Raw genomic sequence first — 15,901 nt, forward strand, 5'->3', positions numbered from 1 at the left:
CATAAATAAAACGCGTGGAAAAATAACAGACTGAATTGTATAAATTATATTTAATTTCTGGCAGTGTTCAATTAGGTCATGTCGTTTTGGGACAACAACAAGGACTCCATCAAAGCCGGCAGTCTGGCCGCTCTTAAAGGTGCAGGCCGTGCAACGGTAACAGTGTCAAAGTACGGCTACCATGCTGGCAAAACGGCCTACAAAAACAATAGAAACAAGAGTTCTGGACAAGCCGGAAAAAAAGAGGAAGAAGAACCTCAAAGTCCTCCTACTATCCCACAGACCAGAGATCCGCACACTTTTGCGCCTCCGCCAAAACATGTTGCCGTTGCTGGTCAGCCACAGCCCAATCACCCGCAGCAGTATGCCCAGGTTCCCGCCCAAGCCGTGAACTACCAACAAACGCAGGTGGCACAGAATCCTGCTCAATTCCAGCAGGCGTCTCCACAACAACAGACGGCCTACGTACCTGTCACACAGTCCGTTCAGCCTGCCCAACAATACGCCCCTCAGCAGCAATATCAACAAACTATGCAATATCAACCAGCTATGCAATATCAACCAGCTATGCAATATCAACCAACTATGCAATACCAGCCAGCTGTTCAATATCAACCAGCTGTGCAATATCAACCCCAGACGCAGGCCTGGCCTAACCAACCACAGCCGTTTGTCCAGCCAGCCCAGCCAGCCCAGCCAGCTCAGCCAGCGATGATGCAGCAGCCAACACCGCCACCAACGGCACAAGAACCTATGCAGGCTCTTTCTCAGCAGCCGACCCAATACGGCGCACCGCAGCCAATTGCTCAACCGGCTCCTCCGTCACAGCGCCCCGTTCCCCAGCCCATTCCCCAGCCCACTCCCCAACCCGAGCCGACGCCGTCACCACTTTCAGCTCCACAGCCCACAAGTGAGTATACTAGACCTGCCATAATCTCTCCTCCTCAGAACCCTCCTCCATACACTGCTACACCAACGGCCCCGCCACCTGCTACCGTTTCTGTTGTGAGCCAGCCTTCTGGCTCGCCCGCAGTAACGCCAGCCCCAACTCAGGTGTATCTTCCAGAGGCACAGGAACCAGCTGCGCCGAAGAAGAAGAACGGTCTGCCGCCTGTCGAGGAACCAAAGTTCAAGCATTCGTTGATGGATTTCGACCTATCCAAATTTGGTCCTCCTCCTCCCAAAGCACACAGGACTGAAGAGGAGCTGCGCAAGATTGAAAAGGAGCGCGAAATGAGGATAAGGCTGCAGAAACTGAAAGAAGAGTCACAGCAGCGAGCAAAGATGAATGCACACCAAAATGTATCGGCGGTTGCATCGCCATCCTCTGCATCGTCAGTTGTGTCTCCTTCAAGCACAGGCACCAGGCCAGAGCTTCCTTCAAGAGTCAATTCGGAGTCTACAGAGCAGCCCAAGAAGTTTGAGCTTCCTGACATCTCGAAAATACAGCCTCCACCTCCTGTTCCCAAAAAGGAGAGCCATGAAAACACCGTCAACTCTCCGCCCACACCATCCACATCGCGCCCAAATCTGGCTTCCAGAACGGTGCCTATACCGCCTCCAACTCTTTCTCGTCCAGAATCTGGTTCGTCAGCCCCGCCTCCGCCATCTAAACCAACACATCTATCTGCAAAGCCCAAGCCTCCAGTTCCTAAAAAACTGTCAAACTCAGAGGTGGCTGAAGCTATTGGCTCCAAACAGAAGCCACCAGTTCCTGCAAAGAAGCCTTCTGTGGGGTCTGTGTCCTCAACTTCCAGCCATATACAGGAACTGCAATCAAAGTTGGCTGGTATGCATTTCAATAACTGACGAGTCACTTTTCTACACATATTCATTTAGGTTCATCCCAGCCACTTTCTGCGAGTGAGCATGGAGTGTCGGTAGGCGGTCAGACCAGCCATCGCCAGAGCTCTATAAATTGGCGCCCTTCAGACCACATGGTAGCAACTATGGAGAAATTCGAACTTGAATACCAACCCAAAAAAATCAGGGCCTACGCAGTGAGGGTTCTAAAGGAGCTCACCAAAAAGAAAACCCGGCCTATGCTTATGTGCTTCCGTAACTGGGAGATGAGAGTCGGGCTCGGAGGGCCTGAGAATGAAGATGAGTCTGATGACCATACCCGCGTCCTAGTTTTCAACGATAAGTACATTTCTTTCTTGATTCCGTGGATGATGTCGTTCTGCTGGTACGTGGACGAGATCATGGAGGAACTTGCCGATCTCAGAGACCTCAACACTGTCTGCAACGGAAAACTTACTCTTGGTCCTGTTTTCACGGTTGAGGAGCTTGTCAAGATCGATATGATTTTCAGACTCTTCACCACGGTTGTTCCTAAACAACATTTGGAGCCGAAATCGCATCACTCCAAAGTGACTGAGGTTCCTAGAGTGGACGGTTCCAAATCGACCGCTGCTTTGAAACCAATTGAGGGCTTGAAGCCTGTTGAAATTACGGAGTGTGTTGAACGTCCGGAGCGTGTTGAAAATCCAGAGCCTACTAAAGTTGACAAATCAGCCGTCTCCAAGCCTAATGACCTTGCCCAGCCTGCTTCTTTCAAGACGCTTGACCCCTCTAAGTCGGTGAATCCCTCCAGACCTTCTGGGTTGTCCAATCCCTCTGCTCCACCTTTCTCAAAAGACATCCCCGAACCGCCAAGCTTCGACTATGAGCCTTCTAATGCAATCGCTCAAAAGCCAGTTCAGCCAGCAAGCAATGCTGTGGTTATACAGAAGCCGTTGTTTGATGACCTCGTCAACAAAATACAGGGTCTTCAATTGTCCATTGAGATTATGCAGAATATGTAGCTATCAATATTAATGTTCCTTCCTCCAGCGCTCGATCATACTTTCTGCCCACCTAGTATACAGCAGCTCTTCAACTTCGTCACGAGGACGTTCTTTTTCCAGATTTTTGGGTATTAGTTTGTCCTTCAGCTGCTCGTTATCTGTTGTCATTATTTTCTTCATCACCAGCTTGAAATATTTACAAAACACTTCTCGGTACTGTTCATCCGGGCTGAGCGCGATTGACTCCATCATGGTTTTTTGAAACAACACTAGCTGGTCATACTGTGAGGTCGAAAGGTTATGTTTCTCGTTTATCTTGTTGAACGACTGGTTCAGTATGCGATTAAGAGTCTTTTTCAGCTCCTGGTCCCCATTCTCGTTGGAACTGCGTTTTATCGGCGACAACGGAACTTTTCGGGATGGTTCTGGCTTCAGCGTACTTGAAGGTTCCTCTTTCAACGTGATGTCGAATAGAGGAGGCGTCTGTTCCTCCAGAGTAGGTGTATAGTAGCGTTTCTCGGTGTTGCCTGTTTCAAGGTCCCATTCGTGCTTGCGCTTAATCAGCTTAACTATCTCCGAGCGATCGACCTTGGCGCCAGCAAGGACAAACGGATGCTTGAGGAGTTCTTTGGCCGACGGTCTTTGCTTTGACTCTTTATTCAAGCAAATGTTTACAAAATTCCTGAACTCCTTACTGAAACTCGAGTCCAGCTCCGGAGCAGGGTCCTCAGCGATTCTAAAGAGCACGTCAAACGGATGGTACTGAGACAGAGGAGGCTTACCGTATGCTAGTTCAATTGCTGTGATACCCAATGACCAGATATCTGCGGAATATGTGTATGGCTGGTGAAGAATAATTTCAGGGGCCATCCAGTAGGGCGTTCCCACAAAAGTGTTTCTTTTGGACATGTTGTTCGACAATTGGGTGGCGACTCCAAAATCTGCAATTTTCACGTCTCCTTCCAAGCTCAATAACACGTTGGCAGCCTTGAAGTCCCGGTGGATCTTGCCGTTTTCGTGTAAATACACAAGAGCATGTAGCAGCTCATGCAAAATGTAGCTAATAGCCTTTTCTCCAAATGGCCCAGAAATGAGCAACTCTGAGCAGGATCCACCACCCAAAAACTCCATAATGATCCACAGCTTGTATCCTTTAAGAAAACAGCCGTAGTAGCGAGTGATGTTCGCATGTTGGCACGTAGACAGAATCTTGATTTCCTGCTGGATCTCGTTCAGTTCATCCGCACTTTCCAAATCCACCTGCTTGACAGCCACCATTTTCCTGGAGTCCTTGTCAAAAGCACGGTAAACCACACCGAACGCTCCACGGCCCAATTCCTCGTACACCTCAAACTGCTCGGGAGACATAAAAAAATTATTTAATCAGATTAATTTATCAATTTATTTTATCATGTTCTCTAGAGTACCGGGCCCGCGAGGAATTCGCTGGTTTGGTAGCTTTCGGCCTCTTCGCAACATAGACAGCTTTGTTTTGCAGCGGTCGTTGGCACCCAAACTTCTCGCTCCTAGCACAAACACAGTTCTGTTCAAATGCATAGTCTTTGATTCGAACGGAAAGTTTAAAAAGATTGCATCTGATGTCAAAAAGGCACAGTTGATCTTGAAACATGACTTACTGCCCCGTGACCTCCGCAAAATTGACAAGGGCTACGATGACATTGTTCCTTCCATTTTAGTGCGAGAGAACTCGATTCTGCTCACCATCTTACATATCCGAGCGTTGATCAAAGCAGATTCTATCGTGCTATTTAATTACGACCAGTCGTTTTCCAGTGATCAACTGATTTCAACACTCTCACAGAAACTACGTAACCAATCAGATGATTCGCTTCCGTACGAAATTCGTGCCTTGGAAGCCATATTTATGAACGTGATAGATAACCTCAATTCCGAAATGAAAGTGCACGTCACCGTGGTAAATGGCATACTGAAGGAACTCGAAAGCGACGTTGACATGACCAAACTAAAGTACCTGCTACTGGTCTCCAAGAAATTGCAACAGTTCCAGCAAAAAGCCACTTTGATCAGAGACCTTATCGACGAAATGCTGGCCCACGACGACGAGCTAGTGGAGCTGTATCTCACAGATAAAAAAATAGGCCACAAGCGGACAGCGCGCGAACACGAAGAGGTAGAAATGCTGCTTGAATCGTACTCTCTGCATTGCGACGCTATTGTGCAGACTGTGGAGTCCTCCATAAGCAATGTACGAACTACAGAGGAAATCATCAACATTATCCTCGATTCCAATCGAAACCAGCTCATGCTGCTGGGTTTGCGGTTCAGCATTTGTCTGCTGAGCTTTGGCAGCCTGCTATTCATTGCTGGTGTCTACGGCATGAATTTAGAAAACATTGTGGAAGAAAAAGACTACTGGTTTATCATTATATCCACGGCATCGTTGTTAATCAGCGCCGTGATTTTCAGAAAATGTACAAACCGCCTAAACCAGCTAAAGCGGATCCAAATGTCCAAATAAATACCATTCGATACTGCTTGCGCTTCATCTTTTCGCTGACGGATCTGCCCCTCCCTCCTTTTTCTTGTCAATTAAATAGTCCTTAACTGCGCTAAGACTAGTTTTTTCTGTCTGTGCGTACAGGCTGCTGCTAGTTCTGTCCTGTGGGTTTCTTTTGTACGGATGTTGGCCGCCGTTTGCATGGGGTCCATCTCCCCAGTGGCCCCTGTTGTCGCGATAATCCTGGTTCTGCCAAGGACGACCTCCGTGGAATTCGCGAGGCCCTTTATATTCTCTATAGTCTCTTGACTCCCGTGAGTAGTCGCGGTTCCAATCGCGGCCCCAATCGCGATTCCAATCTCTGTTGCCTCCCCAGCCACGTCGTTCACCTCTCCAGCGATTGTCGTGGGCAAGATCTCTCCTCTTGCGAGGAGTTTCGTAGTCTGCGCCATAGTGCGAGTGGTCCAGTGACCTATTAGGCGGTCTTCCCGATCCAAAGGACTCATTTGCACGCTTCTTCTCTTCCTTGTATCTTTTGATGTCCTGTTCGTGACTTTCCTCGAATTTGGGCAACTCTTCGGGAAGACAAGCCACCGGCTCCATTTTAAAGAAATCTGACTCCAAGGCCTTGGCAGCGTTGAACCGCTTGCGTGGGTCCATCGTCAGCAATCCTGAAAGCAGACGCACTGCTGCCGGCGTCATAATCGCCCCAAACTCGCTTTCGAGGGTGCGTGGGTAATCCACATGTAAATTGACACCATTTCTATTGATCACATCTGCGTTCGGAAAGTTCTCCGGCGTGGGACTTCCTAGAAGCCTGAATATCATGTCTGCCTGGTCCAAGTCGCTCTTTCCTTCTAAAATAGGCTTTTTCTTGTACATTTCACCCAGGACACATCCGATTCCCCACATATCGACTGCCGTTGTGTATTTACGTTCTCCTAGCAGCAGTTCGGGGGGTCGATACCAGCGTGTCACCACAAGCCCCGTGTACTCGACCAGACCTCCGCCAGCACCGGCGGCCGCATCCACTGGAGCCGGCCCGTGGTAGCCCCTTGCAAGTCCAAAGTCGGCAATTTTCACCACGCCAAAAAAGTCGAGCAGGATGTTGGCTGTCTTTATGTCTCTGTGCAGATAATGCTGGTTGTGAATGTAATCTATCCCGTGTAAGATCTGTTTCATAATACATTTGATTTGCGGATTTGTGAGTCTGACCCGTGGGTTGTTGAGTAACCCATTCAAGTCCGAGCTGATGTATGGTGTGACTGTGTAGAAAAAGCCAGGTTTCTTCGTATCTTCGGAGTTCTCGTGAATCATGTCTATCAGCTGCAACACGTTCACGTGTCTGAACTGTTTCATGATCGTAATTTCGCGAAACGCCGTGATGGGGAACCCGTCCTTGGAGTCATGGACAATAAGTTTTTTGAGGGCGACAAGCTTGCCCGTGCTTTTTTGACGCGCCTTGAAAACCATCCCGAACGTTCCCTGGCCAAGCTGTTGAAGCACCTCGTACTTCTCCAGCTTGCTCATCCCGACATACCGGCTGGGCCGACTTTGTTTAGGGACGTGTTCGGTCATCTATAAAACAATAATATTTGAACTCTATCAAATTATTTTTCGCTTCTGCCATTTTCCAGCTTGGCATCCACGGAGTCTCTTAGAGACATGAGGAGCTCGCGTTCTTCATGGTCCTCGGCCATTTCTATATCCAAGTCGACAGCCTGAAGAAACTGGGAAGGCTGGACATCGTGTTCAGCCAGCAAGTGTTGTGCGCCTGCCGGAGTCACTAGACTCTCATTAAAAGCCCATAGCAACACCGTGTCAGTCAGGGCCAAGGTTTCAAGGATAAGCTCGTTGTCGCTATCGTCGGCCTCTAGCAATTTCCACAGTCTGAGAACTTTCTTCAGACCGGCAAACTCTTTGTGTATGAGTTTGTTAGTGACCCTGATTCGCGCATCAGATCCAAACGGCAGAAATTTATAGAGCTGGGAAAGCAGCTTGAGGACATGAGGAGAGCATGAGTTTTCTTTCGGAAGTTTGGTCTCAAAATGTTTCAAAAGTGGCTTCAGAACGCCCATCTCCACCACCAGCGGTCCTGTGTGCTCGTCTATCACAGATGCCAAAATTTTGAGACCTGTGCTGATATGCTGCTTGGAGATCTCGCTGCCCACGAACAACATCGCCAGCTCCAGCCCATCGTTTTCTAAAAACCTTGCTCTGTAGGCGTCAAAGCGCAAAATGTAGGCCAGCAGCAGTATACAATTCTCCTTAAACTCCGTCATTTCAGTTCCTGAGATTGGCACTTTACGCAGTTTCGACCATGTCACCATCAGAGTCTCAACTAGATCTGCATCGTTGTCTTTCTCAAACTTTTCAATTTCGGACTGCTCACATCCCACTAGCAGCTCTTGTAGATACTCCATTGCATACTGGCTCGTCTTGTCGATTTGTTGTTTGGCGGATTCTATTATTTCCAAAACTTTATCGTTCAGTCCATTGCGAGTGCTCAATGCGACATTTTGAAACTCACATAGAGTTATCGCAAATCCTAGACATAACGTAGAGTACTGCTCAATTAACTCTCGATCCTCAATTGAGTCCAGCTGTTCAAGAAACTTGCCGAGCAGGTCTCCAATCTTGCAATTCGTGAAAAATTGGCCTAGTACAGAACGACACTCTTCCCGCTCTTCATCCACTATATCCACCAAAATCAAGAGCACCTGTTCGCGCACGTCAATATTAGGATGGCTCGCAAGAAGTCCCACGACTTCTGCAAAAACAGGGCTTGCCACCAACACTGTATAACACTGCTGGTAATCGGGTGCTTCTGCCAAAGCGATACTAATTTCAGACCAAACCTTGAGCCCCTGAAACAACTCAAACTCACTGTCCATCACCTTGGTAGGGTCTGAAGAGTGCTTCTCGCGCATCTGAAGGTTAGATGTCACAAGCTCACCCAGTTTGGTAAGACTGTTTTTGACCCATTGTACATTGTACTCCACAATTTTCTGTGGCTCGACCACAGTGTCACGTTTCAAAAATTCGAGCACACGTTCCTCATGATTTTGTGCTGGCCTCTTTGCCTCGCTGTCATCGAACTCCTCGGCTCCTCGCTTCTCAAATAACCTGTCCACATTCATCGTACACCCGTACACCAAATACGATTTTTTCAGCAAATTATCTCGACTTTAATTATTTTTCTCCAAAAAATCCGTCAAAAAAAGCCAAAAACCGTACCACACCTCCCACCTTTGAGCTCAAACATAATTTCAGGACGCACACGGACTTGGTAGATCCCAGGGGCTAGTGTTTACCTGGGCTGGTGCTGCGTCGCCTGAGGAGGCCATTAGGGTCGGGGCTGGAAGACTACCAAGCTGCCTTGGAATCCCCAAATTTCTTCTCCACCCATTTGCGCGTGGTTGCTGCACAAGATCTAATTTTTTGCATACGGCAAACCGAAAAAGTTCTTCCTTATCTTGGCTTTTGTATAAAAATAATATTGTTTTTCCTTCCTCCTTTTTCCGATTTTTAGTAGATGGAGTATTATAGTTTGACATGTTGCAAGACTTGATTTTCCCCAACAGCGGCCTCATGCTGTTCCGGCCGATAGGCAGCATTATTGAAGTTCTTAGCCCATGGATTCGTGCCGTCAGCAGCACAGAGTCGCTTTTTGAGCAGTCGTTCACTGTGGACAAGTCCTTGGAAAACAGCACTGTCAAGAAGTGCGCAGTGGACGAGTTCGAGTACGACTTCAGTGAGCCAAATCCTATGAACTGGGACCTAACAGATGTCCTGAAACAACGCAACAAACGCATCGCATCGTCCAGTGCTGTCGAGTCCTCGTCCGACGCTATGTACTATCTCGCCGACCCAGAAGACGACTCTTCCGACGAAGAGGATGCCCTCGGAAACGAGTACACCCTCGACCATGAACACTTTTTACATTTCCAGAGGTTGGCGCAAGAATCTCTGGCTGCCCGCCATGCTGTCACCCCGCTCCCAACAATCAAGCGAGAAGATCCCGTGTTTTCTTCTTCGCAATCTTCGCTTCCAAGATCATCGTCTAATGGGTCTGAATCCACGCTTGTCCATTCGCCTACTACATCAGAGTCGGACCAAGACTCGTATACTTGTGACATCTGTCATGTTTCGCTGAAACTGAAGTCGTATCTCACAAGACATATGAAAAAACATCGCGACATGCTTCCATACAAGTGCCCTTACCACTCTGCCAATAAAGAAGGAGATTTCAAGACCTCTTGGGCAGAGTACTGTGGAACCATATGTCATCCAACAGGTAGTTTTTCGAGAAGAGACACTCTCAAGATGCACCTCAAAGCCCGCCATTTTATTTATCCGATGGGCACCCGTTTCAAAGACAGAAACACCGCTCCAGGAAGATGTGCAGGCTGCTTCACTGAGTTTCCCAGCAACTCAGAGTGGATCGATAAGCATGTGCTGAATAACTCGTGTCCCGCGTTTGTAATGAAATACAAATAGTCTAAATTTGGTTTACATGAGAGCTAAAAATCCACCGTCCACCATTAAACACTCTCCGTCCACGTAATCGCTCGCTGCCGAACACAGAAACACTACTGGGCCTTTGAAGTCTTCTGGAGTGCCCCATCTGCCTTTTGGAATCTTGCTCAAGATACGGGTCTCTCGGGCCTCGTCGCTGGTGTGGAACGTCGTCATATTGGTCCGGACGTATCCCGGGCCAATACAGTTGACGTTAATCCCGTACTGGGCCCATTCAACAGCGCAGCATTTTGCAAACTGTACAATAGCTCCTTTAGACGTTGTGTACGCTGAGAGGTTGGAAGCGGCACGGAAAGACGTCAGGCTGGCGGTGAATAGGATCTTTCCCCGGATTTTCTGACGGATCATCCGTCTAGCAACGAGCTTGGAGAGTTCCGACGGCACGTGCAAATTCACGTGTAGCACCTTGTGGTACTCTTCAATAGAAGCGTCCACGATGGTTTCGCGGTTGGTGATTCCAGCGTTGTTGATAAGAATGTCTATTTCTCCTGTAGGAGACAATTCCAGAGCCGGCCTGACAATTTCTGCTTCAAGGTTCTCTATCTTTACTTCACCCAGGTCAACCTCGATAGTGCCTATCTTGGCTTCCGATCCCGGATATGAATCACGCAGAAACTGCACCGTGGAGGCTGGATCGGTTGCTGGTCTGTGTGTCAAAATCACAGACGCCCCTGCCTCGTACAGAGCCTGGGCCATGGCCTTGCCAATGCCGTTAGTGGCGCCAGTAATAAGGACAACCTTCCCCTTTAAAGAAAAAAGATCTAAAATCGACATCAAGTTATTTTTACAGCCACACAGCCATTAAATTAGGTCGTCGATAAACGGCTTATCAGCTCGTCGGTAATAGTTCCCGCCAGACGAACACCGCTTCTGAACTTCCCAATCGCAGAAAGGTACTTGCTGATAAGGCGAAGCTTGTTGGTGAGATAGTTGTCGCGCAATTTTTCTGCGATGAATTCCGCGCTCTCGGCATCCACGTCCCATTCGGCCAGTATTTCGGTTCCGCGCAATACAGATGCCGCATACCGGTCTTGCTTTTTTTCGACACGGAATTGGTGTTGGCGAAGGAAAAGCAATGCAGAGCCCAGTATTGGCACAGAGTTGCAGACTCCCACCGCACAGAACGATGGGTACTGCACCCATGGTTCTGTTGTTGGTAGCACGGTGGACTTGGCCAGCAGCGACTGATCTGTGCTGAAACATTCCTCGTTTGCGTCCGCAGAACATGGGCCCACGCTTACAGGGAACATTGTATCCATCTGCAGCGACTCTGCACAGATTCCTTCGCCTAGTTGCACCAACGAGGCGATATCGTAGGCAGCCCGGAGACAAGCGACAAAAGATTTCCATTGACGAAAATCTGTAGGAGAAACCAGTTGAGAGGTATCTGGGAGTGGAGTAGGAAAGTCGTTCATTAGGGAAAGTTGATTTGGGCACTGTCTAGAGTCCTTTGGATGCAGCGGAAGCAATGACCAGCAAATCGAGGAGTGCAGGATGATGAGAGAGAGCTTGTTCACGAAACATGACAGCAAGACGTTGGCATCAATCAGCAAACGGTTGTTCTCTATAGTATATGGACAGAAATTAGGAAGCGATGCCATTTTCTGCAATTGTGAGTCCAGTTTGATGACATTTTCGGTCAATAAGGCGTTTTCTGCAACATTGTCCATCACCTCGTCCATGTAATGACAGGATAGAATTAGCATCATGGAGTCAGGCATATCGTCACTGGCCGGATCGTTCAGGTTGATAGAGTCTGAGCAATGAGCTTTTTTAAACGCAGATTTGAAGGACTCCATGGAAGCCGACTCTTTATAGTACACGATATCGTCCAGAGGTAGCTCCAATTGTTCAGGCAGCTTGAAAAACCCATGTTTATGGTACGGATAGCCATAGTTGGCCCGTCGGTATGTTTGGAACTTGTACACGTTCCATACGCATCGGATCAGCAGCTCGCGGTCTTTAAGCTGGCGCCCTGTTGAAATATCAAGCATTTCGTTGTAGTCGGCTTGCGACTTCCGCTTCAGCACGTCCAGATATCCAGAACTTTTTATCAAACGGAAACAGCGATGCAATTGATCGTCCTCGCCAGAGGTGCAGGTCATGGTCAATATCAATAGCTCTGCTTCTACTGACAGGTTGTGGCGATATTTGTAGCAATTCTGCAGCCAATAACTCTCGTCAAGAAACTTTTTGTCCTCCACCTCATTCGGATTAATATATCGGACAGTCATCTCAAACATTGCGCTTAAGATTGCAACATTCTCGTCCGTTAGATAGAATCTCTCCAAAAACTCCTTCAAGTTTGGCAGCACCTGGTACGACAAGTGGATGTACTTGTAAAACAGCTGTACCATTGTATATATGACGGTCCACGGTGGTAGCCCATATTTTTCTAGTTCAGACTTGGTGAATTTCTGATGTTTCGACGTTTGGCCACCAGTAATGGTTGGCGCACTTGTGATGGACATCTCATCTTCACGAGGATACTGACTCTGTATTTGTTTCTGTCTGTTGACCCAGTCTTCCGTATTTCCCGAATTTTCGTCTACGCTGTTTGGTCCAACGGCGTGGTTCAAAGGAGGTAGCAACGTGCTTTTTCCTGTCGATTCTTCTGCCACGGAGCCTGAAACCCGACTGTCGCTGTCTGAATACGACAACGACGAGCGTCTTCCGGGTGAAGGCGGCGGATAGAACCCGTAAGGAACCCTGTGGGGATCGAAATAAGGATCTGGATGATGGTGGTGGTGATGGTGACGCGGATGGCGATGGTGGTGATAATGGCGATGCATACGATGGAACGGAGGATGGTACGGAGAGAATGCTCCTGGGGGCGGCGGAGGAAGAGATGGGGGTCCAGGAGGCCGTAGCAAGGGTGGACCGTGGCCTGGAAGATGAGGACCTGGTGGCGGAGGACCCGGAGGATGGCCGTAGTAAAAGTAGGGCTCGGAGTAAGGCATGTCCTTGGACGGATACTTGCCATAGCGCGGCTCTTTTGAGCCAGCCCACTTGCTGGGGTCGTCGTATCTTGCAAACGGAGGTGGCAGATATTTGGAGCCAAACTTACCCGGCGGAGGCTGGTGGTGAGTGGGTCGAAAAGATTCTTCAGCGTCGGAAGTGAACATGCTGGGAGCGCTTTCGGTTTCAAACCGTCGCTCGGGATCGAAATGTTGACGTTTCAGAGACTGGTCGTTTGCGAATGATGAGTAACCGTGAGATTGAGTGGTAGCGGAGTCCACTGAAAAGTTCTTTCTTCTTCGGCCACCTCTCTTGCTGGGCACAAACACGCACTCAGTGCCCGATGAGGCACAGTTCGAGCACTTGCCATAGCTTTTGTTGCCCGACTCGTCAGACTTCAGTTCGCCGTCACATTTAATTTTCTTCTCTCGACATGCTAAGCACGCTCGTTTGGCAACATGTCGCCGCTCCAAATGGTGTTCAAGAAACTTGATCGAGTCTTCCGTAACCGGCTGCTGTCGAGCCACTTTCGGGGACCCCGAAGAACTGCGATGAGACATGTGTTCTCGTCTGATGCGGACTTAAGACAATGAATGTACTGTAGAAATGGGAACGTCGCTCGGGTACCAAAAATAGGGCCTTGTATTATATTTTTCTTATCACACCTTACACCTAGGTACATATTTAGATGGCAGCAGACTTGTGGAAGTCCTTGCCGGCGTAAATGGCCTTGTCGCCCAGCTCCTCCTCGATTCTGAGGATCTGGTTGAGCTTGGCCAGTCTCTCGGATCTGGCCGGAGCACCAGTCTTGATTTGTCCGGATCTCAGTCCAACAGCGATGTCAGCAATGGTGGTGTCCTCGGTCTCACCAGATCTGTGAGACACCATGACACCCCAGCCGGCAGCGTACGAGTCCTTGGCAGCATTGATCGACTCGGTCAGAGTACCAATCTGGTTGACCTTCAAGAGCAAAGCGTCGGCACACTTCTTCTCGATGGCAGTCTTGATTCTTTCTGGGTTGGTAACAGTCAGGTCATCACCAACAACCTGGATGTTGGTGGTGGAGAAGAAGTGGGTCCAAGCCTCCCAGTCATCCTCGGCGAATGGGTCCTCCAGAGACACAATTGGGTACTCCTTGATCAGTTTGGTGTACAAGTCAGCCAATTGCTTACCAGTGAGCCACTTGCTTGGGTCGGAATTTGGATTCTTGAAGTCCAGGTCGTATTTGCCGTCGTGGTAAAACTCGGACGAAGCGGTGTCCAAAGCAATACCGATCTTGCCGGTGTAGCCGGCAGCCTCAATGGCCTCGACAATCAGGTCAAGAGCCTCTTGTGGGGTGGAAAGATCTGGAGCAACACCTCCCTCATCACCGACGTTACCGGCACTTTGGCCGTACTTCTTCTTGGCCAGAGACTTGAGGTGGTGGTAGACCTCAGAACCCATTCTGAGACCCTCGGAGAAAGATGGAGCGTCCGTTGGCACAATCATGAACTCTTGGAAGGCCAAGGATCCACCGGCGTGCGAGCCTCCGTTCAAAACGTTTTGGAATGGGACTGGCAACACATATGGCTTCTTGGTGCCTGCCAGTTCGCTGATGTATTGGTACAATGGGATACCCTTGTAGCCAGCAGCGGCCTTTGCAACCGAAAGCGAAACACCGAGGATGGCATTGGCTCCCAATTTGCTCTTGTTCTTAGTTCCGTCCAGGGAGTTCAGGAACTTGTCAAACTTCTCCTGTTCGAGAACAGAGATCTTCTCCTTGATGACAGCAGGAGCAATGACCTCGTTGACGTTGGCGACGGCCTTCAAAACACCCTTTCCGAGCCACTTGGACTTGTCGCCGTCTCTCAGCTCAACAGCCTCGTGAACACCGGTACTGGCACCAGATGGAACAATAGAGCGGAACAATCCCTTGTCGGTGGTCAGATCCACCTCGACGGTTGGATTTCCTCTAGAGTCGTAGACGTATCTGGCAAAAAGCTTGGTAACGGTAGTCATTGTATAACAATTAAGTCAATTGAACTAATAATATAAGGAAAAGATATTTGGAGCCGTTTATATAGTTTTTCTATGGATCCGTGACACAGCAAATTTGAGCGTGCAGATTACTGGCACAGCCCTGAATACGGCCATAAGACGGCCGTGGTGGCCATAGTTGCATGTTTTAAAAAACGTTTTTCGCGAAACGCCTGAACTAAGCTGAGCACCCTGTAGCGTTCGTCGTGCCGCTGCGAACGGTCGCCCTGAACGTACTCATACCGTGCGCTGCCACCGGTGGCTACGTGGACTTTCGGAACACTACACCTCGCACCTCACCATTTTCGCTTACCCTTTCTCCGTCCATGAGGCCATCTCCGGGGTGGGGTGACGCGGCCGGTGGACAGTGTCTCTATAGCGTGGTGTTGAGGCAGCGAAAAAAAAAGTCGCGGCTCTCACGCCTGATTGTCAGCGCACTTCTGCAGACAGGCACCTCTGCGTAACACCATGTACTATTGCGTTATCGTCGCTTGTCGACAATCTTTCTGTCGGCAGATTCTGTCGACGCATTGTCGCTTCCAAAAATTATTTGCCTCCTTTCTAATTTCAGTGCTTGCTTCCCAATGCTTTTCCCTGTGCCTCTAGTGTTTTTGCTCTCCCTTGCCAACTGTCTCTCGCTTAGCCCATTCGCTTTCCCAGGCCAGGACACCAAGCCTGTTCCGGGCGACTCTCCCCTTCTTCTATGCGACTCATCGTCTTCTCAACTCCTCAAACTGACCCATGTGGATGTTTTGCCTAACCCTCCAGAACGTGGGACAAATCTGACTATTGTTGCCAGAGGAGACCTTTCAAAGCAGGTTGACGAAGGCGCTTACGTCGAAGTGGATGTCACTTACGGATACATCAAATTATTGCACCAAACTTACGATCTTTGCGAGGAGTTGCCTAATGTCGATATGGAATGCCCTCTCAAGAAGGACAGCTACGATTTGACAAAGATCGTCGAAATCCCTAACGAGGTCCCACCAGGAACATACACGGTGATTGCAAGGGCATTCACCGCCGACGACGAGCTTATTACTTGCTTGACCGGCAGTGTGGCATTCCCCCCATACGGCTCGAAAAACTTACTAAAATTCCTGCTGCAAAACTAGAATAT

At 49.0% G+C, this 15,901-nt stretch overlaps 11 protein-coding genes across 11 annotated transcripts; 5 read left to right on the top strand and 6 right to left on the bottom strand.

Moving 5' to 3' along the window:
- Positions 1-78: 78 nt before the first annotated feature.
- HPODL_04573 (uncharacterized protein) lies at positions 79-1,809 on the top strand (the record flags this gene model as incomplete). The annotated part of the gene is made up of 1 exon (XM_014080910.1): positions 79-1,809. One exon carries the CDS (start codon positions 79-81, stop codon positions 1,807-1,809), a length of 1,731 nt encoding a protein of 576 aa, XP_013936385.1.
- A 140-nt stretch (positions 1,810-1,949) lies between these two features.
- On the top strand, positions 1,950-2,807 carry HPODL_04574 (uncharacterized protein; the record flags this gene model as incomplete). Its single annotated transcript, XM_014080911.1, has 1 exon — positions 1,950-2,807. One exon carries the CDS (start codon positions 1,950-1,952, stop codon positions 2,805-2,807), a length of 858 nt encoding a protein of 285 aa, XP_013936386.1.
- A 9-nt stretch (positions 2,808-2,816) lies between these two features.
- Positions 2,817-4,157, bottom strand: HPODL_04575 (putative protein serine/threonine kinase expressed at the end of meiosis; the record flags this gene model as incomplete). Its single annotated transcript, XM_014080912.1, has 1 exon — positions 2,817-4,157. One exon carries the CDS (start codon positions 4,155-4,157, stop codon positions 2,817-2,819), a length of 1,341 nt encoding a protein of 446 aa, XP_013936387.1.
- A 43-nt stretch (positions 4,158-4,200) lies between these two features.
- On the top strand, positions 4,201-5,289 carry HPODL_04576 (Mitochondrial inner membrane magnesium transporter LPE10; the record flags this gene model as incomplete). The annotated part of the gene is made up of 1 exon (XM_014080913.1): positions 4,201-5,289. One exon carries the CDS (start codon positions 4,201-4,203, stop codon positions 5,287-5,289), a length of 1,089 nt encoding a protein of 362 aa, XP_013936388.1.
- Positions 5,290-5,313: 24 nt separating this feature from the next.
- HPODL_04577 (uncharacterized protein) lies at positions 5,314-6,846 on the bottom strand (the record flags this gene model as incomplete). The annotated part of the gene is made up of 1 exon (XM_014080914.1): positions 5,314-6,846. The coding sequence occupies one exon, from the start codon at positions 6,844-6,846 to the stop codon at positions 5,314-5,316; it is 1,533 nt and encodes a 510-aa protein (XP_013936389.1).
- A 32-nt stretch (positions 6,847-6,878) lies between these two features.
- Positions 6,879-8,408, bottom strand: HPODL_04578 (uncharacterized protein; the record flags this gene model as incomplete). Its single annotated transcript, XM_014080915.1, has 1 exon — positions 6,879-8,408. The coding sequence occupies one exon, from the start codon at positions 8,406-8,408 to the stop codon at positions 6,879-6,881; it is 1,530 nt and encodes a 509-aa protein (XP_013936390.1).
- Positions 8,409-8,823: 415 nt separating this feature from the next.
- HPODL_04579 (Zinc finger protein STP3) lies at positions 8,824-9,768 on the top strand (the record flags this gene model as incomplete). The annotated part of the gene is made up of 1 exon (XM_014080916.1): positions 8,824-9,768. The coding sequence occupies one exon, from the start codon at positions 8,824-8,826 to the stop codon at positions 9,766-9,768; it is 945 nt and encodes a 314-aa protein (XP_013936391.1).
- Positions 9,769-9,780: 12 nt separating this feature from the next.
- HPODL_04580 (Peroxisomal 2,4-dienoyl-CoA reductase, auxiliary enzyme of fatty acid beta-oxidation) lies at positions 9,781-10,581 on the bottom strand (the record flags this gene model as incomplete). Its single annotated transcript, XM_014080917.1, has 1 exon — positions 9,781-10,581. One exon carries the CDS (start codon positions 10,579-10,581, stop codon positions 9,781-9,783), a length of 801 nt encoding a protein of 266 aa, XP_013936392.1.
- Positions 10,582-10,613: 32 nt separating this feature from the next.
- On the bottom strand, positions 10,614-12,164 carry HPODL_04581 (uncharacterized protein; the record flags this gene model as incomplete). Its single annotated transcript, XM_014080918.1, has 1 exon — positions 10,614-12,164. One exon carries the CDS (start codon positions 12,162-12,164, stop codon positions 10,614-10,616), a length of 1,551 nt encoding a protein of 516 aa, XP_013936393.1.
- A 1,285-nt stretch (positions 12,165-13,449) lies between these two features.
- On the bottom strand, positions 13,450-14,763 carry HPODL_04582 (Enolase 1; the record flags this gene model as incomplete). The annotated part of the gene is made up of 1 exon (XM_014080919.1): positions 13,450-14,763. The coding sequence occupies one exon, from the start codon at positions 14,761-14,763 to the stop codon at positions 13,450-13,452; it is 1,314 nt and encodes a 437-aa protein (XP_013936394.1).
- Positions 14,764-15,365: 602 nt separating this feature from the next.
- HPODL_04583 (Phosphatidylglycerol/phosphatidylinositol transfer protein) lies at positions 15,366-15,896 on the top strand (the record flags this gene model as incomplete). Its single annotated transcript, XM_014080920.1, has 1 exon — positions 15,366-15,896. The coding sequence occupies one exon, from the start codon at positions 15,366-15,368 to the stop codon at positions 15,894-15,896; it is 531 nt and encodes a 176-aa protein (XP_013936395.1).
- Between the last annotated feature and the right edge of the window lie 5 nt (positions 15,897-15,901).

This window comes from Ogataea parapolymorpha, chromosome II (assembly GCF_000187245.1).
Source record: "Ogataea parapolymorpha DL-1 chromosome II, whole genome shotgun sequence".
Classification (NCBI taxonomy): domain Eukaryota; kingdom Fungi; phylum Ascomycota; class Pichiomycetes; order Pichiales; family Pichiaceae; genus Ogataea; species Ogataea parapolymorpha.